Raw genomic sequence first — 26,432 nt, 5'->3', positions numbered from 1 at the left:
AGCAGGACCCCCTCAGTAATGACAGCATGGCTCACGTAAGTTACATGCTTGTTGCCCAGGGTTAGTGAGACCAGGTTTTTTTTTTTCCTTCCGTCTGAACAAGCGATTGAACTCTTTTCAGAGTTGGTGGCATACATACCAACCCTCGGATTTTAAGCTTTTTTGTTTTTATCTTTAGTCTGAAATGCAAGCAGAGCTGTAACTAGGTAAGAACCTTGTGTTTGTGCTGGTTATTAAGGGACGAATAGTGAACTTGATTCCTCAGGCATTTTTGTTGCCAGCTCTGTTGCCTAGCTTAATTCACAGTTGTTAACTGTGTAAGTTTGGCCTTGTAGGTAGAAGGCCAAACTTAAACATATAATGTTAAACAGGCATGGTTTATTGCCACTGCTGTGTGTAGGCATGAACCCTCTCTCAAAAGTAATTCTTCAGTTATATTAATAATCAGTAGTCTTGATTAAAGCTCATTATACTGCAGTGCATCATATTTCAATATATCAAGCTCTTGATGTTAGTGCTTTTTAAACAGCCCACCATTTTCTCCTGGCCCTTTAAAAAAAAAAATTAATGTATATGTCTGCATATATATTGTAGGAGTGGTAGGGCTCAGACTGGTTGAAATTTTTAAGTGGGCTTTTTCATTTCCCTTATGAACAGAACATGTTTTTGGCCATTATCAATGACACGTACTCTGAAGTCAAATCTGATATGGCACAACAGAAGGCAGAAATGGAACTGTCTGACCTTATCAGAAAGGTAAAAGTAACATTTTGTTTGTTTGACATCTCATTCCTCACATCTGAACTTACTCCATAAAACGCTATATAAATGGTACAAAGTAAAGCTGGCAGCAGCGGATGAAAATACACATCTCTTAGTTAAAATAAACGATTCTGAGCTAAATGTAAATTAAATGAATGGAAACTTTCCATCACGATGTATTTTGGTCATCTGAGATTGCATCGAATGATGAGCCTACTGAATACGACATAAGATTTGTCTGTCTAGGTACATGTGGTAATATGGAACTGAATATGACACAGGATTTGTCTGTCTGGGTATGTATAGTACTATGGAACTGGTGAAGCTAAACTGCTATTTGGTTTGGCCACAGAATTCAGCATTACCTCATTTCAGGCAATAAAATGAGGCAAATCTTGGATAATGTGTTGGGAGCCCTGAGGGGCAGCTGCCAGTAAGGTTGTTGAACAGAAAGTTAAGAGCTTGACCTGAATCAGAGTTTAGGAAAAACGTGCACATGTGTGTGCTCTGGCATGGATACAGTGCTTTACTGTGGTCAGAGATGTCTAAACACATACCTAGCATGACCAGTAACTCGGAGTTTAAAACTTGGAAACTGTTATTAAAACAGAGCAGAGAAAAATGAAAAGTGCTAGTTTGTTGGGATGAGGACTTTTTTTAAAAATCATTCCTACATTGTACCTGTTTTGACAGCATTGTTTGAAACTGTCACTTAACTGTCAGATGTATCTTACTGGGACAAAGTACTCCTACTGACCTGCAGTGCAAATTGAACGATGAAAGCCTTACCTCTTAACTGTGAAGTTATTTGTGTGTTGTCCATTTAAACGCTGAAATAAAAGATGGGTAAATGGGAGAAAAAGACAGATTCTTGCAGGGCTTTTGGAACACACTAAATGATAGTGTACACTAGCTGATTTTTGTATTCAAAAAAAGTTATTAGAAATCAGGTGTTAACATTTCATGACAAGTAAAATACAAAATTCCAATTTTTCTTTTAGGGCTACAACAAAGCCATGATCAAACTTAAATTGAAGAAGACTACTGTTGATGACATTTCAGAAAGTCTGAGACAAGGTGGGGGAAAACTAAACTTTGACGAACTCCGGCAAGACCTAAAAGGGTAAGGAAGCTATTACTACTTACCTTGAATAGTATCCCCAGAGACATGTGATATAAGTCTTGGATGCGAATTTCTCTCGCTTCTGCGATGTGGCAAGAGTAGCTAATGTGAATAAAGACAACACAGCAGTCTGCTTTTCTTTTGGTTAGTGGGTAACAAAGCATGTGCTTTTCCTGTAGCTGGTGAGAGGTTTTTGTAAACAAACCTGTACAGGTAAACAATCTTTGCATACGGGTCTCCAGGCATTGCACAAAGGAGAATTCAAACTGTAGCATGGAACTGCTGAAGAAGAGAGGAATGGCAAAAGAATGGTCAGTTTGAGGTGGAAGAGAAGTCTTAACTAAGGAGGCCTGCTGAGCTCTGGCCCCTGGAGTCTGCACTACGGCTGGTGTTGCTACAGTGGGGTGGCATCCCACCCTGGAGGAAGGATTTGGCACTCTGGGGCCCAACGTCCTTGAGTTGCTGTGTTATGTGGGAGAAAGGGTCTGAGGAAGCAGAGATCCAAGGCCTTTGAGGAAATGGTAATGTTTCTGTCAGACCCACTGCCAGAGTTTGTGAACAAGCAGGAGTTCAAGGAAAGGGAACAAATCAAGGAGGTATAAAAGGGATGGTTGTGAAGGTGCAGTGTAGGGGAGATTTGTGCTATTAACTAATGAAAGGTGAGGCTTTTTGTTACCAGTGTTGTAAATTTATAGGCAGCACTGGGATCAGTCATGCTTTTGGCTTGGGATGAAAGTCTGTTCCAAGTGAAGTGTTTTTTCTAATTCTTGAAGTTAGTTCGGCATCTGAAAAATGGGAAGTAAGGGAACTGTCTCTTTTCTTTTTCTTTTACTGTCTTTTCAGGAAGGGGCACACAGATGCAGAGATTGAAGCAATATTTACCAAATATGACCAGGATGGGGACCAGGAATTGACAGAGCATGAACATCAGCAGATGAGGGATGACCTGGAGAAAGAGAGGGTGAGCTCAGCATTAGGAGTGGTATGCCACCAGCACCATCTGCCAGTCGTCTTCCCATGCTGATTTCCTGCCCCAGAAGAATTCTCTTGTTTCCTTTCACATTTGCTCTCATCCCTGGCTGTCTGGGCAGAACTGTAAAAAGACAAGGGGCAGCTGATGGAGGGCAGGAGGTCTTTGACCTTGACACCCCCATCCCCTCTGTACGGGTGAAAGTCTTTACATCTTCTTTGTCTGCGACTTGTGTTTTCACAAAGGAGGATCTGGACCTGGATAGGAGCTCTCTGCCACGTCCACTGAGTAGCCGCAGCTTTCCCCGGAGCTTGGATGACTCGGAGGAGGATGAGGATGAAGACAGCGGACACAGCTCCAGGAGGAGGGGCAGCAGCTCTAGTGGGGTTTCCTATGAAGAGTTCCAAGTGTAAGTTTATCCTTCTGAGGGGGGCGAATCTGCATGGTGGTTTGTTGTTTTTTTTTTTTTCTTGTGGGTTTTCTTATTCTGTAGTTTCTCCTGTAACTCTGAATATTAATGAAATTATTCATAAAAGTAAATGTTACGTTTTTAAGGTGCTTAAGTCACTCCTTTTTTAGTAGCTTTCAGGTAATATCTGAACTGGAAGCACTTTAAAGAGGCTTATGGGAATCAGTTAGAAAACCGAAACCAAATTAAAGCCCAGCAAAAAAGACTCTGTCCTTAAAACCTGGTCATTGAAAAGACAGAGAAAATGGTCGTACTACGATAATGCCAGAAGACTTTTCTGTAGTAAAATCTTGAGGTTGTTTTAGGTTCAGTGAGAACTTCAGCTGTTGTTTTTAATAGGATTAAGTTATTTGTGAGTGTGTATTTTGTCTAAAATGATAGATCTCCGTATTAATTAACTGTAGCAACACTAGCTGGATGAAGGATTTGAGTTCTAGAAGAATCTTGAATTCTAGAATTCTTCTCTCAATGAAGAACTGAGAACTAGAACCAACGAATTTTGATGAGGATGCCCTAAAAGCAGGGAAAACAGAGTGGAATATGTACTTTTTCCTGCTTTACCCCTGTGTTATCTTCTTGCTCTTGGGTACCTTGTCCCTTTGTGGATAGTAGGACTCATTTGTGGAAAATCAGATGCATGCCTGAATCAAAATGCTGTCTTATCCTCATCTGCTCTGTATGTTGACATGCTAGAACGATAATGGCTCTGCAATATCAGTCACTGAAGCTCACGCTTGTTGCCCTCAGACTCATGAGGCGGGTCGATCGCATGGAGCATTCTATTGGCAGTATTGTCTCCAAGATCGATGCGGTAATTGTGAAGCTCGAAGCGATGGAGAGAGCCAAACTAAAAAGGAGAGATGTGTTGGGAAGACTGCTAGATGGAGTGACAGAGGTAACAAACCCACTCCCTCCTGTCTGGTCGCTGCCTGCGTGGCTTGCTTACTGTTAGCACTTCTTCCTACTGCTTGGCTTGCGGGGGTTGAGGGAGTGGTGGTAAAGGCGAGGTGGGTGCTTTGGCAGTGGCCAAATGATTTCAGTTTTGTCCTAGGAAAACATGAAACGTGAAACATTTAGGGACATGATGCAAACTTCAGATATGACAACCCATCTTATAGCAGGCCTGTGTTACGCTGAGGCAACGGAGCGCCATTTAAGCCCCTGAACTGGAGAGCAGTGGTGTTCGGTAGTTGCTGAAGCAGCTCCTTCATCCCTTGGTGTCTGTTGGGATTCATACAAAGCTTTTTATGGACTAGTCTGTTAGAATCTGTGGGATCCAGCCCAGCAGGCCCCAGGTCTGCAAGTCGTGCAGCCTGCTCTGCTTTTCCCATGATTGTGTGTGGCAGGTGGAAGCGAGTCAGTTCTGCCACCGGGGTCATCTGGCTTCTATTGCCGCCCCTCCCACCTTCTCTTTTTTGAGGGCCTTTTGGAAGTGGCCAGCGGGACAAACGTGTTATTTCTGTCGATGCTAAAACCCGTCAGCTTCCTGATGGGGCAAGAACAGCCAGAACAGGGCTGTTACGGGGCGGGCGGGATGGACTGTCGTGGTGGGTTATGTAGGTCAGACTTGCAGCTGCGCTGTCACAGATGGGGTGTTCCTGGCTGTTGCTGTTGTCCCAGCCAATAATTCTGCTTGATTCTTGAAATGGGACTTCCTTGGGGGTGTCCTCTCCCCAGTATACTTTACACTTCTGGAGGCAGATTTAAATACGAGAAACTGTAATACAAACTGTGCTTTCACGAGTGAAGGTGGCAGCCTGGGCGTCGCGTCACTGGAAAGCAAGCAGTTGACTGCACTAGCTGTTTCTCCACTAGCCTGTGTAAGTACTTGAGTGATACAAGAATTTCCCGTGTTTGCGCAGGGTTTTGCTTAGACTGCAGTTTGGAAGCTGCGCTTCCAGCTTGTGTCTTTTTTTTAATCTGTTTAGGATGAAAGACTGGGTCGTGACAATGAAATCCACAGGGAACAAATGGAGCGACTTGTGCGGGAGGAGCTGGAGCGATGGGAATCGGATGATACGGCATCCCAAATGAGCCATCGGTTGGGAACGCCGCTTGGGCTGAACGGCCAGCCTCGTTCGAGGAACTCTCGGCCGTCTTCCTCCCAGTCAGATGGTATTGATGGGGGAGGAGGAAATGGGGGGAATAACATCCACGTGTAGGATTAACTTCGTAGGTGATTCTAAGTGTTTCAGGTCAGTATTAAGTAAGAAAATGCACTACTCCACCGTTTCCCAGCATGAGGTGATCATCCTGATCAGACCACTAAGGACAATTTTCACTGGTGGGCAAAAGTAAATATGCTCTTCATAAGGTGTTTTCAGACCTAAGCCTTGTGTCACGTTCAGGTTACCAACAGTGAGACTGTCAGCCTTGGAAACGAAAATGCAGGAGACAGAATGGAATCCAGGTGTGACAAAATCTACCTGGACAGAATTTTGGTTCCATACGTGTATTATGGGGAACGCTTTCATGAGGGCAGGAAGCTTCAGACAAAATGATGTGCTGTGGCTAAAACACTCAAATGAAAGGCTGCGAGTTTTCTGCTTTCTATTGGAAAATATGTTTTTTTAAATGCCTTTAAAAGCAATTTTTAAAAGAAGATGGATCAGTTTATTTTCTCATTCATTGTAACAGCTGACACTTTTCAAAGAGATAAAACAGCACTTTTTTATTACTTTGAGTTTCTGCCTGTTTCTCAGAGTTATTCTTAGTGTACTAATATTTTAATTAATGTTAAATGCTCATTTTTTCCTGTTTTTGAGAAATACTGTGTTTCTTTAAACGGAAGTGCACTTAGATTGCACAACTGTAAATCATGTTATTCCGTAGTAGAAATTATATGCATTATGTGTTTTTGCGTTTCATTAGCACTTCAAAAGTAGTATTTGAGAACTGCCTCTTCATACTCAACTGATGTAATAATTTTCAGCTTTTTTGCAAAGTGCCCATTTTTTTAATGCTATGTTTTCATGATCTAAGTGTTCCTGAGATAAACATACCACAGGTTCTTAGGTAAATATGGTTACTTTGCAGAAAATATATTATTTAAAAGTACACAAAATTGAAAAACACTAACTCTTCATTGGGTGTGACAAGGAAGGCGGCAGAGAAGTGGCTGACAGTTGGGAAAATCTGATCTCATGCTCTGTCAATTTCTAATCACATCTCGACTATGCAGTCTGTATTTACATTTAACAGAACTGTATGTAAAATTATTAGGTATATTTCTACATACGCTTTTCTGCTGAGCTGCAACTCGTGATTCCTTTGGAAAGGCGTTTGTAGTATAATCACAGATTTTTTTTTTTTTTATTTCATTTCCTCTGCTTTCCATGTCATAGAAGCTTTGTTTTTGAAAGGAGATGCAACACTGAAATGATGTTTGTTTCCTATAGCAAGCACTGAGGCATATTGTTTGTAGTTTTGCCTAGCAACATGTTTCCATATGTGGAATGCCGGTTTAGGAGGGAGGTTGTCAATTGTGCTTTTTTCCTGAAGATGGCAGTTGTATTTAAAGACTTAGAGTTGGTGTAAAGGCAAATGGAAAGCTACGTAATCAAACACGACTTAGCTATCAGTAGAGTATATAGAGGAAAAAATGCCTATTTAACAAAGTATAAGTAGCATATATATGTTATGTTGATGATTTTTTTTTTCAAAAAGCAGTTGTTGCCAGGGGTCAGCACCTCATTCTCGTGGTAGTACTGCTTAGGTAAAGCTTACGTCTTGCATATGTTCTTAAAACTGCATTGCCTGGATGTACAATGACTCAGAATGGTTTCTCTCTGACTAGAGAACTTGCTAAAACTAAATAGACTTCATGCCTTTCCCTATTCTTAAGTTTACAAGAAACCATATGCACAGAAACTTAATGTAAGGTGGGGCAGGAGGAAGTTTGATGTGGAGATTGTAATTTCTTAGTAGCTTTGGCTCGAGAACAGAATGATGTGGGAAAACAGGTTGTGATTCTTGTGAAGTATTTTTTCTTTCTGTGGGTTATTTTGTGCTATAGTAGGGAGAAAATCGTACTCTTTCACAAGAGACCCCATCAGCTTCCCAAAACAGCGCACAGCACAGTGGTTAGGGCATTTGTGTGAAACGAGAGACGCTCAGACTAAGCTCTGTCTTGCATTGCTTGAAGGTTTCTAAGGTCCAAGAACTTTCCTGAGGCAAGCTTTTTTATGTTGAACTGGCATTTCTGACTTCAAACGAACAAACAAAACAACAAAACACTAACTGTGCACACGGCCAGCTGGTGTGCAAGGAAAATAGAAAATACAATACAAAGCAATTTAAATATACATAGCCTTGTCTTTATATTCAATATCCAAAATATGTAGAGTGTTGTTATGTGACATGATTTATAGCTTAAAATTTGAGGCGTGCTAACTAATTACATGTATGTAACATGTAATTGATGTTGCGTTTCTAGGGTCAAGGGTTACCTAAATGCTAAGATTGTATTTAAATAATCATGTACTGAAAATCAATGACTTTGGCCAAATGACCGAGCTCGAGTTGTCCAGCAATCAGCTGGAACCTTACCAAGAATACCTTGTGTTAAGGTTCATGCCTGTGGCCTGTTGAGCATGTGGAATGCTGAGGCTTATGGCAGCAGGGGCTGGCGAGTGTGCAGAAGTGATGCAGAGTGTGCAGAAGGTCATCTGTTGGTGAGGCAGGGCCTTCCTGGGGGGAGAAAAAAGCAAAACTAAACCTATCAGTATGGTTTTAAATGGGTTTCCTGTAAAAATGTGTCTTTCAAAATGTAAATTCAATCACACAGTTAATTTTTTTTTATTATTTGTAGTATATGTTTATTATGAAAATGAAGACGTTTGCATTCATAGCTGTATTTGAGGTATATTTCTGTAACGTGTCGTTACTTAATAACAAACTTCATCTTGAAGTGCAGTAAGCTTTCATGGGGTACCCGTGTGTTGACAATGGGCCTTGCAGTAAGTGCATGGCCACTAGACAAATGTTACAAACATTTTATTATTTCATTTCTCAACTTTAGATTATAATATCATTTGTCAATTATTACAAAGGTAATGTTTTTGCATAGTAATGTACAAAGGTCTTATTAGGAAGCTGTTAATTATGCAAGTCTTCTAACAATGATCAAGGATGTATTGATCTGTAAAACTGAGCACTTTACTTCCTAATAAACATTTTATATAATCTATAAAGTAAACATTGTGCTATACACTTGGTTTCTTTATAACAGAACATTAAGAATCCTGCGTCTTATTTGTGTGACTTCTATATCATACCTTATTCTCAGATTACCTAATAATATAGAAAGGGAGTACAGGGTGTCAGTGAGCAGAGAGGACTGGGCTGATCCTACTGCTTCATTGCCCAAACAATACTTTTTTGAATACTTTATTTGTGCAAGTGCACAGGTCTTTTTTCTGATAATTTGGGTAGCAGCTCTGACTGCTAGTAACTCTGTCCCTTTATTACTTCACAGTTGCTGTGTAAGTTAAATTCTCTACTCTCTTTCTCTATTTCCCTTTATTTTTTTGCTTTGTTTCAGGGAATCCTACAGCCTCTGGAGGGTTGGGTGGCCCGTGGAAATTCCAGGCTCGCATATAAGCCCCATAGTTCTATCTGGGCAGGTGTCTCACCAGATCAAAAGTATACCATATTAATGTAAATCCATCTCAGTCTTTAATGAAATACCTACATTCAGTGTGTGGGAGGTGGGAACCTGTTTTATTTTAATACTGTGTGTATGCTATGGTGTTGCTGACTTCTGAAAGCTTCTTCAGAAGTGGAGTTTGAGATGCACGTTTGGAACAAGAGCCACAAAATCCTTCCATATCCCACAGGCATCACTTGGATGCCTTGTGTATTCAAATATTCTTCTCCAGTAAATCTAAACAAGAGGGGAAAAAAAAAAGAGATAAAAGGAAAAAAGTTAACATTATGATAAAACATCTGCAAGCAATTGTTACTTGTATATTTAGGCACCAATGGGGCTTTTTTTGGTTCCATGCTTATATAGAACATGCAGTGTGAGCGAAGAGGATAGCAGCTGGAGCTGGAGGAGTCCATTCCACAAGCGTTCCTTCAGGACAAGGTTTGTGCTCCTTGTGTCCCTGGCCCTTCCCTGTACAGCATCTCTGGCCCTTCTGGGGTCCCCAGGGCAGCGACGAGCCCCATACAAAACATGGGTAACTGGTGGCGAGAAGATACGTAAGCAGCACTGCTTTCAAGAGGGAAAGCAGAGCCTAATGTTTCAGAGACGCTTAAGTCATGTCACTCTCTTCTTCCAAACTGAATTGCTGAAATTCTGATGCTCGCAAACCATTCTTCCCTTTCTACACACAAACTGAATTAATTCAGCAGCACAGTTGTCTTCGGTTTTAGTAAAAACGCTTTTTATTAGCAGCTTGGATCATGCCCTGGTTTTACCTGAAAGACACTGTGGCTGGCTGGAAGAAAAATCAGTTCTTACTTGCTAGCAAACAAATGATGAAGTATTATTTACTAAAGCATGCTAAATAGAAGAAAACATTATTGCTTACCCTTTCAGTAAAGGTTTAGCTCATGCTCTGGGTCTCACAGAAAAGATAGAACGTTATATTTCAAAAGAAAGTAAATAGCTTGCAAAAAAACCCAGTCTTCTACAATGGAGAAATGCAAAAAAAGCTGTCAGAAACTGTTTTCCCTTTGTGCAATCTTAACGAAAATAGCACGTTGGGTTCTGACTTGTTTTCAGGAACTTCAGAGTGCATTAGAAGATTTCTGATTCTGATTTCACAGTAAGTCTGTGTACCTCCCGTGGTAATGGTCCTTCCGGGTTTTAAGCACTGATCATGCAAAATAGGTACAGAAAGGCAGAGGGACAGCTTAATGGTTTGGGTGGTAGACTGACATTCGGAAGTGTTGTCTCCCTTTTCTGTGTGCTGCCTCGCCCTGATGCGTTAACACACAAATTCAAGTGGTCCCAGCTTGGTTCAAAGGACTGTGAAGTAAACGTGCTGGTGCTTAAGCGTCAGTAATGCTAAAACAGCAGTGGGATCACAAGCAAATTTTCCTTGAGCTGGAGATTTCTGCTGGAGATTTCTGGCAGCTCTTCTGCTTTGCTTCTACTCTAAGGAATACTGGGGGAGACTGGAATTGCATCCCAGGAAGCAAAGAGCAGGCCTGAAGGTAGCAAACTTGTGTCTTTTGTAACAGACCTGAATTTGGACTTAGCGTGAGAGCAGTTTCCTGCAGCCAGGTGTCTGGGTATTTTGGAGCAGGCCTACCAGCGGTGGGATGCTAGGATGAGAGCAAGGAGTTTTTTGAGATGCAGGGAGTGTACTGGGTTTGTGTGGCTTAGGTTGTCAACACTTAAATTGCCAAAGGACTGATGGTGATAACTTGCATCAGCCACAATTTTGCTGGTGACTTTCTGACCAAAGTGAAGACTAGTAAATTCATTTATTTGCAAATCCTGTAAATGATTTAAAAAAAGAAGAAAATTAGCAGATACTCGCAGAGACTAAATGTTCATTGAAAGACTATTCATGCAAAACAAGTCAACACTATTAAACTGTTATAGAGCTAGAATTTGTTTAACTGCTGTCCAGATCTTGGGACTTGTACCTTTGAAAAACAATCCTTCCACTGAGAAGAGGAAGCTTTGAATTGAGCTTTGTTTTCAGTTGTCACATTTAACGTATTTTCAAAATAACCTTAACAGTGCCTTGACTGCCAGGACTGCCTGCGTGTGCCTGCACAGGCTGCTGCTTTTCACTGTTGCATGGAAAGCGGTATGATGAAAACTCCATGAAACACTCGAAACAACAACAAAAAAAGCTCCTTTCCTTGCAAGCTAAACTTGCAATTACCTGTTCACTCCAATGCCTGAGGTAAGCACACTTTTGTACTGCTATCAGCTTTCCCTGCAGCCGAGATGGAGGCTGTAAGACCGAGTTCCCCAACTCCCCAGTTACAGATGGCTTTATGCCGAGAGGTGCAGTCACGAGAAACCTTCAGCTGCAGGAAGGCAGACCTGGCGAGCGTTGGAGACGCTCAGCATTTCGCTGTGAGCCGACGGGCCGCTGCTGCAGGCCCAGAGGAACAGCCGATGCCAGCGGGCGCCCGCCCGGGGCTTCCCGGGGTGTTATCCTGGCCCAGCTGGCAGCACCCAGCCTCTTCGCTCCCTCCCAACAATCTCCCACGCAGGAGGGGACAGCCCCAGATCGGAAAAGCTCTCAGCCACAATAGGTTTTCATATTTATCGTGTAGAAAAGGCGTGCAGCTGCTACGGTTTTAAAATTGCTATATGTTTCTGAGCTTTGAATACTGTACTGTAAAGATACTAGCCATGCTTGGCCAATTAGTCCTGCTAAACCAGGTAAATGTCAAGAGAAGGAGATTCCTTTAGCAGGAATTCCTTTCCCAGTATGACCCATTTCATCATAGAAATGCTTATGAAGGACCGAGGTGGGTTTACTGAAGCATGGCTTTAGAAACTTCAGCACAGATAATCTGCCTAAAATTTGTGACACTTCTCCCTCTCTTTCTAAAGAGGCAGCAAGTCCCCTTGCAAGAACGTCCAACTTCCATCTCAGAAAAATTACTGCTTTGTCTCTGCGACCACTCCCAGAAAGCGGGGAAGGAATCCTTGCACAAGTCATGCATTTCTCCTGGTAAGAAATTAGTTTCTTTCAGTATTATGATGTTAGAGCTGTGTAATAAAGGCCAGTTGGGTTTCCTGGTTTAGTCATTTAAAACAATTAAGCGAAGAAACAGGTTTGACATAGGTTTTAGCTGTGTAACTGGCTGTTAATTCATGCCCAGCAAGCGTAGGAGGGAGACTCGACTGGGGGAGAAAAAGCATTTGTTATGTACAGAAGACTTCTCCCTTTTTTGATAGCTAGCAGTGAGATGAATCTAAGCTCTATCTGATGGAAGGAGAACTCTTAAAAAAGAAGGGAAATATTTAGATTGAAAGAAGTTGTTTATGTCTGTAAGAACCATAATCACACAGACACAGATTATTTATAAAATAGAAGTACGTCACATGGAAGATCCAGGGGAGCAACTCCAGGAGTCTTTGTTGGCATTGCTGCTATGTACATTATCAGAGTGTACTCTTGCCCTGTGCTATACTTTTGTGTAAAAACGCACAGCTAAACGCAAAGTGAGTGATTGCACTTCACTGAATGTCAAAGAGACAGCAAGTTGATGTATATGAAAATAGCATTTACTGGTTAATATTAGAAAACCATTGCCCTTTTTTTTTTCCAAATTAAATTATGATCTCTTTTGGAAGATTATTTGAATAAAATGTGCAGAAAACATAGCACTGCTAGGCTGTAGTGAGGAATACTGAAATTTTTCATCCAAAAGAAAAATTTTAATACTTGTAATATTTATCAACATCCCAGAGAAAATCTGCAATCAGAAAATATGTAACTACACATCCATAACAGGGATTGTTTGAAGAGGTTTGACTCACCTTGGCCTGATGCCAGTGCGTGTCCAGAAACAATTCTTGTCACGTTACCCAAGGTGCCTGTCATACAGAGCAGGGTTTTGCATCCTAAGCACTTGACTCTGTGCCCAGTAGGTCAACGGAAATATAATCAGTGCCTTACAGGAGGCAAGTGGCTATTTTGTAATCTGGAGAGTGAGGGAATAATTGCAGTGTTGTATTCTTTGAAGAAGAAGGGTGCCTAGCTTGCTTGAGAATGAAGTGGTCTGCTCAGACAGCATGACTCAAAACCCTATGGAGGGAAAGATTATTTCTCTCAAAATATGAAGGAAATACTTGAGACTGGAGAGGCATGCTTTACTTATTTTAACAGTCTAGATTAGGCATTAGCAATGTTTGGATTTCTGCAGCAGGAACGTAGTCAAAAACAGGGGCAAGACCTGATAGAAAGTGTCTGGGCCTGTGAACACATTTTGACCTGCCTTTTCTTGGGTTCGTGAGCTGTATGGGTTAACCAGTATGTCTGACTTATTTTACTCTTGTTTCATGATTATTTTAATTCCATGTAACATCTTTATCCTTTTAGATAAGGATGGTTTTCAACAGTATGGCAGCACTTCAGAAATTGTGCGGATTTTGGTGATATGGTTGTGAAGTGCTTTGAATCAAAAGCCTAAGGGTAAAATAACAGAGACTGTAGAGGCAGTAACTAGGACTAAGTATCGAATATAAATTTTCTTCTGCACAACGCACCTTTGCCCTTTTGACATGCTCTTTTTCAAGTATTATAGGCATCAGGTTTGCAGTGTAGTAAATGTGACAGCATTGTCAGACATTGTTTCTGTTGTAAACATACTGCAGATTTCCAGGGGGTTGCACTGAGTTGTTTTGAAATGTATGTTAGAACCTTTTTTTTCAAGTAACCTAATTGTGTGTCATTTGTTATATGTCATGTGTCATATGGCAACGACACAGAGGAAGAAACTGAAAAATCTTTTAGCACTCACAATCATAAAAACAAAGTAAATGTTTATCAGGAGATTAGCAACACTTACTGCATTTTGTCCAGTTGCTTTTGCTACAGCCATCACACTGGCTGTACAAGTGCTAGGATGAGAGTAACCACCATGGTGAAGGTGGCTGCAATTTTGGCTTGAAACCTTTAAAGTAAAAACATTAGTTGGTCTTTCACCAGGCTAGAGCTTTCTGGTTTGGCTGGCAGTGTTGCATGTTTTTGTTGTTGTTTACACTTTAAAAAAAAAAATCTTTCTAACTGAAGCTTGTTGGGAGACAAGATAAAAATGGGAGGAGGACTGCTTCTGTGTAAGGAGCGGTAATTACAATAGTGTGTGGTTGCCCAAAACTGTCTGTTGGATAGATAAGGATTACATTGATGCATTTTACTTTTGTCGAATACTTGTCTATTGTGAAATAATTTATCCATGTGAAGATGCTTGGCAAGGTCCTGCTGGGTATTAAATCAGCCAGTATCTTAGGGAAGAAATAAGGAGCCGTTCTGTAAAATCTACATATCTGCTTTGTCTATAACACAAAAATAATTGTATGTTAGGATCATATTTTAGTAGCAAAGTAAGTATACTATATACACACGGACAGTGATTCTCGAAGAAACAGAATCATTCAAATCCTAAAACATTTTTTAAATTACAGTAACTGTATTAAAAACTTGTTAAAAGGGCTGATGAGACTGATCCTACCAGGGAAGCATAAAAATTAATTTATATTCCAATTATTGCTTAATAAATACATTGTGACTAAATCATCCCAGACTGCTCAGTCTGTTAGTGTATCACATAGCCTTTCCATGCCTCAAATTTGTTGCTCTTGCACTTTTGAAACTGTGTATTTGTTTTCAGTCCTGCTTCTTTTAGAAATCTGTTGAGGCACTACATTGCCTTTTTAGAATTTTTAATTTCCTTTGTAACCTTCTGTGGAATGCCTTGAAAATAAGTAATTTCAATCACTTTTTCAAGCCAAGAATTTGTTGATACAGAATCAGAGAACCACCAGAAAAGTCTGGGCTGGGAGGGCCCCATGGCCAAAGAGTTCTGAAGAACTGGACAGAGATGCTTTTCCTTTATAAGGGTGGTTTAGACTTATTAATGCTTTGGACTCTAGAGCGTATTACATTACATTAATTCAGTTGGGAAAAAGTTTCACTGATCTGTCATTTCCAGAAGTTCTGCAACTTCTGGTTTAGATATCTGTGCATCTCCATTATCTGACTCTTCCTCTTGTGTTCTGACTTTTGATACTAGTCCATACATTCCGTACTTCAAAATACTTGCCTGACAATATCTAGTGGAAACTACTTGCTGCCCTTGAATTTATCCATCTGTTCCTACATGTAAAGAAACTGTGTCATTTTGAGCTCTTCATCTATAAGTGTTTAGTCTCTGTGATGAAGAGAGATAGACACACGTTACTTAAATTTTTTTGTGGTGTTGCTATCTTAATTCTTTTCTTCCTTTATTCTTTTGTGGATGTATTAATTATCTGTATTGGCTGTCAACATCAAGTGTCTCCCTGACACAAATTCTTTGTGGCTTTTATGATTTTTTTTTTTTTTTTTTAAATCCTTCCTCTGTGCTGGAACAACCTCCTGAATTGTGAATCTCTTTACTGATTTACTTTTTGGATAAGCATACACTCACTGGTAGTAAGAAAGAATAAAGCACTGATTCTAAGGAAAGAAAATGAAAAGCCACAAATTAGTTCTGCAGGGGTTTTTTTTGTTACTGAGGCAGAAGATATTGCAGTGGGACATGTTTACAGTAGAATAAAACACACAAGGTAACTGTACTGGTAATAACAGAAAGAACTTTTCATCTTATAGTAAAAATGTGTCTCTATGCCGAAACCAGACACGAGCCAGCTAACTAGTTCTGTACCTTGTGTTTAGATTTGGCTTCAGTGGCTTACAGGCATCCTCATACTCCAGATTCCTTGTAGAATGGGTTGTCATTCTTTGCCTCAGTAGGATGCTACTCTACAAGTATGATTCCCTTGATGCCTCCCAGAAAACCTAAATTAAACAAATGTCTGTCCTCACAGGTAGTGAACATATGGTCTACAAGGTTTTTATTGTATCTACCAGCACAAAATTCAAGAAAGATGACACTTCTTATGCAGCCCAAAGCAGCCAGCCAGCAGTAGCACCTTCATCACCAAAACACATAAGTGTGTAGCAAGAAATACCGAGTCCTTTAGGCATTTGCTAAATCTTTGCTTGAACCAACACAATTTATAAAGCCCATGTACACTGTGAAAAATAACAGGCCCTATTCCTGAGTCAATGTAAGTCATGGGCCTTTTAGACATGTCATTTGAAAAGTCAGTAGTGTATATCATGTGGTTGTCCAACTACATGTAAGTATTTTACAGAATCAATTAAAGTAACTCACTTGCTAACATCAGTTTTGAAAACAAGGCAGCAATTCTGGAAATTAAATGTGTTTTCTGTAGTGACTAGTCTTCTGCTTGCTTCGTCAAAAGCCGTTCAAATTGTTCTACTGCCAAGGCTTACTAACCTGTTTCAAATTCCACTGGAATAATTCTTTATTCCAGTAAAATTGCTTCAACAATTGATATTATTGATTATTAAATGTTTTTTAGCTACAGAGAAGAAAGGTGGTTTTTGTTAAAGGAAATATCTTGTTGAAAGGAAATATCTTGTTGAAAACTATAATAACCACAATATAAGACAAATATAAATACAAATATAAACTAACAAACAATAAAAAGGGATTTATGAAATTCTGAATTTTTTCAACCTTGGAGGTTAATTAATAGCACAACAGTGTAACCTTAAGGTAAGTCACTCTTCAATGAGTCTGACAGACACAGATGATTTGCATAGTCAGTGAAGGCTATTTGTCTCTATTTCATTATTTGTAACTAGGACAAAGTGCTTTCAAATTGATAAGCCTCCTTCCTTTGTAACAAAACAAAAAGAAGTACACAGTAAGTCTTGTTAGGCACTTTGTTTTCTGTATTGGTAATATCTTGAAGTTTCATGTATTTCCAAAGTTTTAAGAACTAAAATTGTGATAATTCAGTCTGAACTTCTGTAGAGCATTAACCATAGGCTACAATATGTTAAATCCTTAACAAAGCTTGCTAATGCGTTATTAATAAAATGTAGTTGTTTCAGAAACTTATCCAAACTTCATGTGTGAATTTCAGGGCAATGGGAAATCCACCAGATCTTTAGTTACTTCTGTAGTTATTGTAGTTAGTTTAAATTTTTGTTATTATTTTTTAAGCTACATTTATTTCCAGATTGGATACCAATTATTTCAGTTTCTTCAGTGGCCTTCTGCATATTAAAAGCTCTCAATTAATACAGGTTTTCTCCTTAGGCTGCTACCAGCACTTAGGTTACCTTATACTTTCTTCCCCTCCTTAATAACTAAACATAGAGCTTTTTCAGGCTTCTCCAAAGCAAGGCATTCAGAACACGTACAAGTTTTAAATATCCTTTCAAAAACATGAACACTTGAATTGGGTGATGTATGCTAACGCTGACTGGCTGTTCCATTTTTGCAGTACTGTAAAAATGTAAAATCACAGTAAATTTCTTCTGTAAATGGTCTTAAGGGTTAGTAAGGCTGTTTACACCTTCTGATGCGTGAAGAGCAAGACTAGATCCCTACGGAATCAGATAATTCTGTCAAGAACTGTGTATCAAATCTGTCACTTGTAATCTATTTCGTAGGTGATGTAATTGCACCTATTCTTTAACTGCAACAAAACCTGTGACAGGAGTAAGAACTCTGATAGAAGTCTTAGTATATTGAAGCCTTAGTATATTGATAATACATTTGTCAAACAGTACTTCGAATTCACTTGAAAAGATGCAGTTTTCAATTAAAAAAAAAAAAAATCCTAACTGGAATTGGATGTCTTTCCTATAATTAATTACTTTGAAAACTAGACTCCAGTCAATTACTTGTAAAATAAGTCAAAGAGGAGGAAGTTGCTTCCCAAGCAGCACTGGGGCAGCATGCTTGGAAGTATTAGCTGTATCTAGCCAATGTAGTATCTGTTCTTGCCTATTACGTAGCAATAATATTAGGTGCTTGGTAGTAACAGAATTTATGGCTGGGAGATTGTAAGAGCTCATCAAACAGATAGAAAGGTTGTAGTTTAGGCAATGAACAAAAAGAACGCTCATACTGAGAAAGTCAGAAAACACAGAATCATTAAGGGTGGAAAAGACCTTTAAGATCATCAAGTTCAACCGTCAACCCAACACCACCATGCCCACTAAACCATGTCCTGAAGTGCCACGTCCACATGTTTTTTGACCACCTCCAGTGATGGTGACTCTACCACCTCCCTGGGCAGCCTGTTCCTAATATCCAATCTAAACCTACCCTGGTGCAACTTGAGGCCATTTCCTCTTGTCCTATCGCTTGTCCTATGAGTACGTCACATAACATAGGCAGGTATTTTGGGGAAAACCACTTCTCACTAGATGCCTGGTTTGCTGAGGAGGAAAAAGAGTTAGTAAAAACACAAACCACTGCTATTTAGTAACACTATGCTATTAATTACAGCAAATGGAGCGTTCTTTACAAGGAACAAGGAATTACTTTCACTTACTGGCACTGAAAATACAAAAACCTTAGTTTCTGTACAAAAAGCAATAAAAATTAAAAGCGCTGGCTTGTAAGATTATTGTTATCATAAAGCTTCTTTCAAATTAATCAATTCAAATTACTTATAGTACCTCTTTTAGTAAGTAACAACCTTCAGCTTGTGATTTAGTTTTAATTATTTTAAAGTAGTTCAGACGGAGGATTTAAAAGAAAAATCTTCCACCGGATTGCATAGTTTCACATAAAACTTAAACATAAGTAAGTCTTTTAAAGTTTCCTAGAATCCAGATTAAATCACTTACTGTTAAATGTAAGCAAACTGAAACAGGAATTTTCATACACAAAAACATATATTCAATCAAGTTAGAGATATAATCAGAATGATTAAATTCTGTACATCACAATTGTTTAAGACTAAGTTCAAATGACAAAGATCTCAGGAAAACAATAGTATCAGGCAGCTCTGTCATTTTTAAGCCAAAGCAATGCATGGGTCTTAACACTGTAAACCACTTGATCCGTGGTACCTTGTTGCTAAGATCCTGCCGAAAGGAGCAAATGTCAGGGATAATTCAGCTCCTAAGCCAATTGCAGTGGAAAGCAGGGATCATATCAAGACCAATTTAGAGCAGATTAATGAAAAAAGGCTTTAATGAACCATGTACCCCTAAAAGAATGCTTGTAAAATCCATCCCTAATGAGGGTGGGGAGATAGAAAAGATTGTGAGAAACAAGTTGGGACCGTTAGCCTTGGGGTATTACGAGATCCTCGAGAGTCTAATTCTTGTCACAAGGTCAAGCTTTTACAAAGCAATTATTAAGGATCTCCATAGTATCAGCATACAGACACACACACATACTCAAAGCCTTTTCACCTTGGGGATTCTGGATTTAGGGACTTATTTCCCTTCTCCTACTAATATCTTTTCTCCCCCACTGCTTTCCTTGTTCCTAAAGGTGCGTGTTGTAGTACCTACACAGATGATGTATCTCCTGGCTTGTGCAAGCGATCTGATTGTACTAGCCAGTGCCCAAACAAAAGGGGAGAACCAATGTTTTATTTATTATTTCACTTCTGTCTTCCAGCTAGATTTGTGTGCTTCTCTGTTGGAACGAAGAAAGAAAGAAAGGAAAAAAAATCTCATCTCTCTGCCATAGTGGGCCTGCTGTTCTAACTTTACTCTTGAATGAGGACAGGTTGACATTAGTGCCCACTGCCAATCTGAATTTTTCCAAAGTCCAAGAAAATAAGTCTGCCATGAGTGATCAACTTCAAGCAATTTATTAGTCCTGTCGTCTTCTGATCCAGATACATGTGGAAAGTAGAATGCTGGATAAAAAGAGAAAAATATAATCTTAATTTAAAGCCTGTAGTGTGACAATGAAGTATGACATGGCTACTACTGTAATTTCTGCTCATGCAACTAAGGTATAGTTACAAATCTCATTATGGAGTTGCAGAGCTCAGCTAACAGTTTGATGGCCAGACTGTGCTGCTGTCGATTCATTAGTGTGTGGGCATTCTCATTAAAATCACTGGAGCAAATAAGCTAAAAAATGATGCACTTCGGAGTAGCAGAGTCTGTCCTTTCATGGATGAATAGGAATTCTTCCCGGGCAACAATTCTGGGATTTGCTCTGGTCACATGGGCTGCTTCAGTGGAAATGAAATTATACAGGCAGTGTGTCAACTTCTCTGCAGAGTGAAATACAGAGTTAAATATTGGACAGTGCAGGAAGAAATATTTGTTTCACATAAATACATTCTTATGGATGGCCAACTGCTAAAAGAAGTACTATAAAGCAAGAAAAGTTTAGGATTTTCTTGGTAAATACTATCTGTGCAATACTGTGTCAAACTCTGTTAAAAATGTGAATAGTTTAACTTAATTTGAGTATTTCCTTTCTCAAAAGCCACTGTTGTATACTGAAATTTATTTTATTTTCAGATTGGAACACAGTCTGCGTGATGACATTTATAACTCTTTAAATGTTGAAATGTTAAGGACCAGCTACAACTACCTGGGCTGTAGAATGCTACAGTTTTAAATCTGGGCTGATGGATTTTTCTTAATTTTTTTTTTTTTTTTCAAAGACAGCTTCTCCAAGTCCACTTTCATTTATAGGACCTGGAATACTACTTCTGCAACAAAACTTTTCTTACTTTTCTTTGCAACAGCCACATCACTCTTATCTATCTCCTCACTTTTTCCTTCTGCTTAGAAGGGAAAAATGTGTAAGTAAAGGTACAGAATACTTTATGCCAATTTTTATACTCTAAAGCTTTCATTTTCCCCAGCAGCACTATATCTTACATCAAAGCAGTACAATAATAAGTGATTAGGTCAGCAAGAATCCTGAATTCATATGTACCAAAATATTAAGTTTAGAACATACTGTAAGGTGTCCAAAAGCTTTAGATACTTTCATTTACTTATAAGTACTATCCCAGCTCTGAATGTTCCGGAAAACAAAATCTGAATTAAAATTGAAGATCAATCAAATCTGTAAATATAAAACACAGCTGAAAGTTGAACAGGTTTATATTTTACGATCAGAGTTTTACCACCCCGAATAATGATGTATTCTCAAAGGTACCTGTTTCAGCATTGACCCACAAAGTCTAACTAATTCTGTTCTCAAGAGAACAGTCTCGATGGAAGATTGTACTCCTGAAAGCTCTGTTATCTTTCTTGATTTGCATCTCTGCCGCCTTCTGCACAAAGGAAGGAATCAAAGGAAAAATTCATACTGGGGCAATTCCATGAGACATTAAATGAGGCAGGAATAAGGAATTCACTAAGCAACGCTGCCTTCTCTGTACGCCTCGGTGGTTTGTAATTTTTGCAACTATCAAGGAAGCTGCACAGGTAAGAAATTAAGTGTCTATTTAAAATAGCACGTATTTCTCTTGGGTATCCTCTCTAATGATGCTGGACACAGTTGATAAGATGAACACTGATTCAGCGTTCAAAAATTTAACAAAGTTAAAAATTTAACTTCTTATGTATAGGATATGTTTCAGGGGAATACTGGAATGGCAAGGTGAAGATTTTTCCAATTTTTTTAATAAAAATTTGGTGTTTTGAAGAGAATACAAACACAAAATGTCAAAAATTTCAAACCTCAAATGCAATTTTTTTTCTTTTTTCATGACAAATACAGCAGAAGCTGACATGCTTGGAAGGCTTTTAAATACCTGCAAACAACAAAGGAGAGGAGAAATCTTAAAAAAAAAAATTCTGTAACAGGTCTTTCACCTTTTTGTATGATACCTGCCTGCTGTGATAGTTTGTTTACAACTGTCTATAAATCTCATGCATATTTTTAGAACTATCCTCTAAACTTGCATTAAAACTATTCTAGCCTCAAAAATTTTTAACAAAATATTATAATTCTATTGGAAGTAGTTTAGCATTTTGCAAATAACATATTATTGTTGCTTATCCTCAAGCTGTGAAATATTCTTTTGTCATAAAGGAACCATCTTGTCCTATCAGAAGGACTGTCACGTGTATTTTTCAATGCCACAGCAGTTGAGTCTTCAGGAGTAATACTTGGGGGAAAGTTCAGAAACTGAACTATCAATTCCATGAATATTGAATATATTCATTAATATAATATTAATATATATATATATGAATATACATGTATGTATCTGCTCCCAATAGCTGCAATGCACTTAGGTGCTTTGGCTGTTAATTCTAACTAGGGTCTTACTAAAGCTTGACGATGGAGGCAGGGCATTCTGACTGCAAGGCACTATTCATCGGACCTTTCCTACCCCAGGAGTAAGTGAGCGAGTACCAGAATATTTAGGTAAATAGTTTCCTGCAAACCGTTTCATAATAGAGCTGGAGCATCTGAATTAAAAGAACAAGAAGTATGTTGTCATTTAAATCCAGAGTACTGACACATTTTAATGAAAGCTGCGACTCCTCATGTATGAGAAGCTCTTGGGGACAGGCATTTTACACAGTGTAGCATCCCAAACCTTACCGTAAGAGGGAGCTACACCTCATTTAAGTCATGTTTCTATTCTATAACCAAATGGGCTCTAATGACCATTTACTATTTTTTTCTTTACAAACCCATAGCACAAGGTGGAAGGTTTAAGTCTGTTTTAGTCAGTGCCTGCCACTGTGACCAGAACCCCCAGCTGTTGAAAGCTCACCAATCTAGCTGAAGTACTGTAAAGCATTATGGGCAGGCCCATGGTACACCCAGCCTGCTATCAAACACCTCGAGTATGGAGTAGTGAGGCAGCTGAATGGAGAAGATGACTGTCCTCCCTTGCCTCGACGTCCTGAAGGTAAAAATAAAAACAGAACTGGCATTCAACTTCTGCATTTATCCTTCCCCCCTGCTCCCTTCTGTGAGAAATTGTGCTCTGAATGACTAATAACGCGCATGCGTGCAAATCTGAGTAGTATGAAGCATGTCAGTATGAATCCTGATGACCTTTTGCATGTTTAAATAGCTTTATGAAATATATTGCCACTGACTAAATGCTTGTGTAAAATCTGAGCAAAAGAGTAGGCTAGGATTTAGTGCTCATGTGGTATTTCCCAAGGATAAATTCCTCTCCTGGCAAGTGACTAAGTAAATCTTGATCCTGTTGATGGTTTGTTTGCTAAAATAACATTATAAGTAGTGTCCCAGGAAAGACGTGTAGAAAATACTGGTTAGTCTCAGGGTATTTTTCCTTTCCAGAAATATTTGAGATCTCTTTATTAAAAAATCATATAGATTATTTACAAAATATAATGATGTAAATGAAGCAGACCAAAGAGATTGACTAAACGCTAAAAAAAAAGGCAGAGAGAAGGCTGGGTAGGGTCACATCTCATGGAACATACTATGACTCTTCTCCCAAATCTCAAACAGAAAAGACACTTTGAAGAAGCAGCAAGTAAGCAACAACTTCAAGACATATCTAACCTAATGAGGCTGTCCTAAATGATGTGTTGTTCAGATCACCAAATGAAACCTTTTACATGGAATTATGGGATGGGAGATAGGACAATGTAAATTATCCATATATCAATATATGGAAATACATTCATATATTGATACCGATATATGGAAACTAGTATACAGAGGTTTTATCACAATAAGCTTGATACCTGACATCTCAGTGCAAGTCTGCATGGAATGACTGTGTTCATTTTAATGCAGGATATGTCACTTAGGGGACACAAAGATCAAAGGCAGTTATTTACCTCTACTGCATATCCAGAGGTACATTTATCAAAACGTCTCCAGAGAGCCCATGTGCATCCTCCCTTGCAGCCAAAAGATTTAAGAGCCTAAGAAAAAGCAAAGCTGTTCTGAAAGGAATCTGGAGAAGTAAATGAAGTAAAAATTAGATAGGCAAGCCAATTTTTACTTAGGCTAACATAGATACTTCCAGCTTCTGTGCTGAGTATAAAGTGTAATTCTCTCCAAATGAAAAATCTATTCAGTCACTAAGTACAGCTGGAACAGCCACTTTGAGAAACCTGGCTTTCATTTTGCCAGTCTCTTCTAACTATGTACCACTTGCAAAAGTCTTGACCTTGAATTTATACCACAAGTAATACTTCTGCTCTACAAATCATGTCACTGAACATCAAAGTGCCTAATCTGAGCAAAGAAGTGCCACGAAGATGGAATGTACATGTCCTAAATTCTGGGCTTCAACAGGAGCAATGTAGAATGTTTAGGGTTATTACATCTATCACCCATAGCAAAATCATATAGTCATATGCTGCTTGTTGACATGTCCAGAGATGGCAAATACAGCTGATGTGGAACAAAACTTTTGCTTGAACACTTACATTTAACACTTATATTTAACACATATTTGCCATGCCAGTGCATCCCAAGATTGCGTTAAGACTGGGTCTCATAATCCCACTGCAAATCAAAACCACTATTTCTATATTCATTTTGTTAGTTTGAATGTTTGCCCATTTTGATATATTGTAAAATGAAAATCTGTCAAGAACTAATAGAAGGCCTGAATACAACAAAACTATGATTTCATTCATATTTGGTTCTAACTGGCAGTTAAATGCATAGAAATACATGGTCAGACCTATAGTTCAGCCATACTAGTGTAAATTTAGAGAATCTGTCAGTATAGTTTTAAGGTGACTGTTTTCTGAAGAAATTTTTATTTTCAGAAACTGAAGTTACTTTACCAAAGTATAAATTAACAATGAACTATTTTGTAATGCAAGAGTCAGGTAGATGGATTTTAAAACTTAACAGGGTCATAGCCTATTTTCTGAAAACTGAGTACATTCAAATAACTAAATACAGAAATATTAATAATTGAGCAAGTTCCTTACTTGCTTCAGTTTTTCAGGGATCTTTGTAATGTTGAGGATCTCCCTTGTGGGTGTTACTCTATTTGTGTATGTGTTCTTAAAGTTCTTAAAGTTATGTGTGTTTTCTCCCTAAGATTCAGATCTATGTCGACAGCTTTCTGTACAAGATCTCCTTTTACCTGAACTTGAAACTGAAAATTTAACTTAGTGTGTGCTAATGTGTCTGTGAATCTGTAACTTTATCTGTATTACACTATTTCATCTTTTCAGTTCATTTTCATTTCAGATGTTTATGTGGAGTTGTGACAAAAGTGCATGAAAAAGGGTATGAAACATAATGTTTTTAAAAACACCTACTTGATCTCTATTAAAATATCAACTATTGTTTGACAACATCAAATGCCACTTCACAATTTTGTAGCAGGTGTTGTGGAAAGTAACCATGGCTCCTGCAGCAAACCCGTGCCTGACTACAGAAAGAGACTTGTGGGAAAGCCGTCGTTGCTGGGTTCCAACAACTGGCCACTGCGGTGGAGCTGCTTCTGTGGCACAGCTGAGGAGGGTCACTGCTGGCTACAACACAAGCCGCTGAGAGTATGAGTGAACACCTCCACTCAGAGCAAGGAACCTCACCCCAAGGATGTACCTTTGTCAAGATGATAAAACTCAACTTGCCGTTGTATTCGGGGTGCTGCTCTACAGCTGCCAGTTTCCTCTCATGCAGTTCAACTGTGAATAATAGTGTTTGATTAAAATGTTATTCTAACGTCACTTGTTTCAAAACTCACCATGAAATATTTCAGAGCATGGCTACAGGTTACCGTTGCAGAAAGCCTCACTCCATGGTACTCATTGCAAGGCTTGCAAAGGGAGGCTGGAAAAAAATGTAGCTTTTTTCCTATTCTCCTTCACGCTCGTTCCTCTGCCTCATGTCGTTGCCCCAGCTCTGCACTACTGCTTCCAAACCAAGTATTTCTGACAGAAAGGAGAGTGTGCACTCATACTGCTTCTCCAGTTCCGGACATAGAACTACAGCCATCCGGGAAGGAGCTGTTTGTCTCCTACAGAAACACGTCTTCTAAGTTACTTGAAACTCTGGTTAAGGAAAAGGATTAAAAGTACTTAAGGAGAGGGAGAAAAAGGCGGCAGGAACTTGGCTATTCGAGCAGCTTGTCCTAGCACACCTGCAGCACTTGCTGCCTTCCGCAGGAGCTGAGCCTCCCTCATGTTTGCACAGGGAGAAAGCCTGCAGGGAAACTGGTCGTAGTCAGGACACCACGTCACGCCGGGGAGTAACTTTTTTTAGGTAGACTGCAACTTAAATTACAATGCTAATAAATTTGGAGGTAAAAAAGTGTAACAGTAAGCTGTGTTATGGTTAACTCTGCGCTTTCTATTGGCATGAGAGCTGGCCCGGTTAGAATCAGTTGACGAAAAAACTAACAAAAGCCAGACAGCACTCAGAACGTTCCAAGCGTGACTGTGTATGACCCATACAAACTCGGGCAAGCACTGCAGAAGCGACGAGATTAACGGTAACAGCCCAAGAGCGAGCTGTAAAGTCGTTTTCCATGCGTTTTTATGCATTTACTTTATGCATAACCGCAGGTAAAAATCCTTTGCATTGCAAGCATCCTGTTTTCAGATAGATTAATGTGATGCCAGGGGAACGCTACGCCCAGTGCCTGCCTTCAGAGGGCACCGCCAGCGACCAGCCGGCCGGCTCTGCGG

General features: G+C 39.3%; 1 protein-coding gene across 1 annotated transcript in view; it reads left to right on the top strand.

The window, feature by feature from the left end:
- PKD2 (polycystic kidney disease 2 (autosomal dominant)) overlaps positions 1-5,486 on the top strand; it is a gene marked incomplete at its 5' end in the record, with an annotated part of 19,116 nt that extends 13,630 nt beyond the window's left edge. Inside the window, 6 exons of the mRNA XM_010282784.1 lie at positions 658-756; positions 1,764-1,885; positions 2,729-2,846; positions 3,101-3,264; positions 4,072-4,219; positions 5,253-5,486. Of these exons, the coding sequence (XP_010281086.1) occupies positions 658-756; positions 1,764-1,885; positions 2,729-2,846; positions 3,101-3,264; positions 4,072-4,219; positions 5,253-5,486 (885 nt within the window). The remainder of the gene's footprint in view (positions 1-657; positions 757-1,763; positions 1,886-2,728; positions 2,847-3,100; positions 3,265-4,071; positions 4,220-5,252) is intronic.
- Between the last annotated feature and the right edge of the window lie 20,946 nt (positions 5,487-26,432).

Source organism: Phaethon lepturus, unplaced genomic scaffold, assembly GCF_000687285.1.
Source record: "Phaethon lepturus isolate BGI_N335 unplaced genomic scaffold, ASM68728v1 scaffold10072, whole genome shotgun sequence".
In the NCBI taxonomy this organism is placed as follows: Eukaryota; Metazoa; Chordata; class Aves; order Phaethontiformes; family Phaethontidae; genus Phaethon; species Phaethon lepturus.
This window is presented reverse-complemented; position numbering and strand designations above follow the sequence as displayed.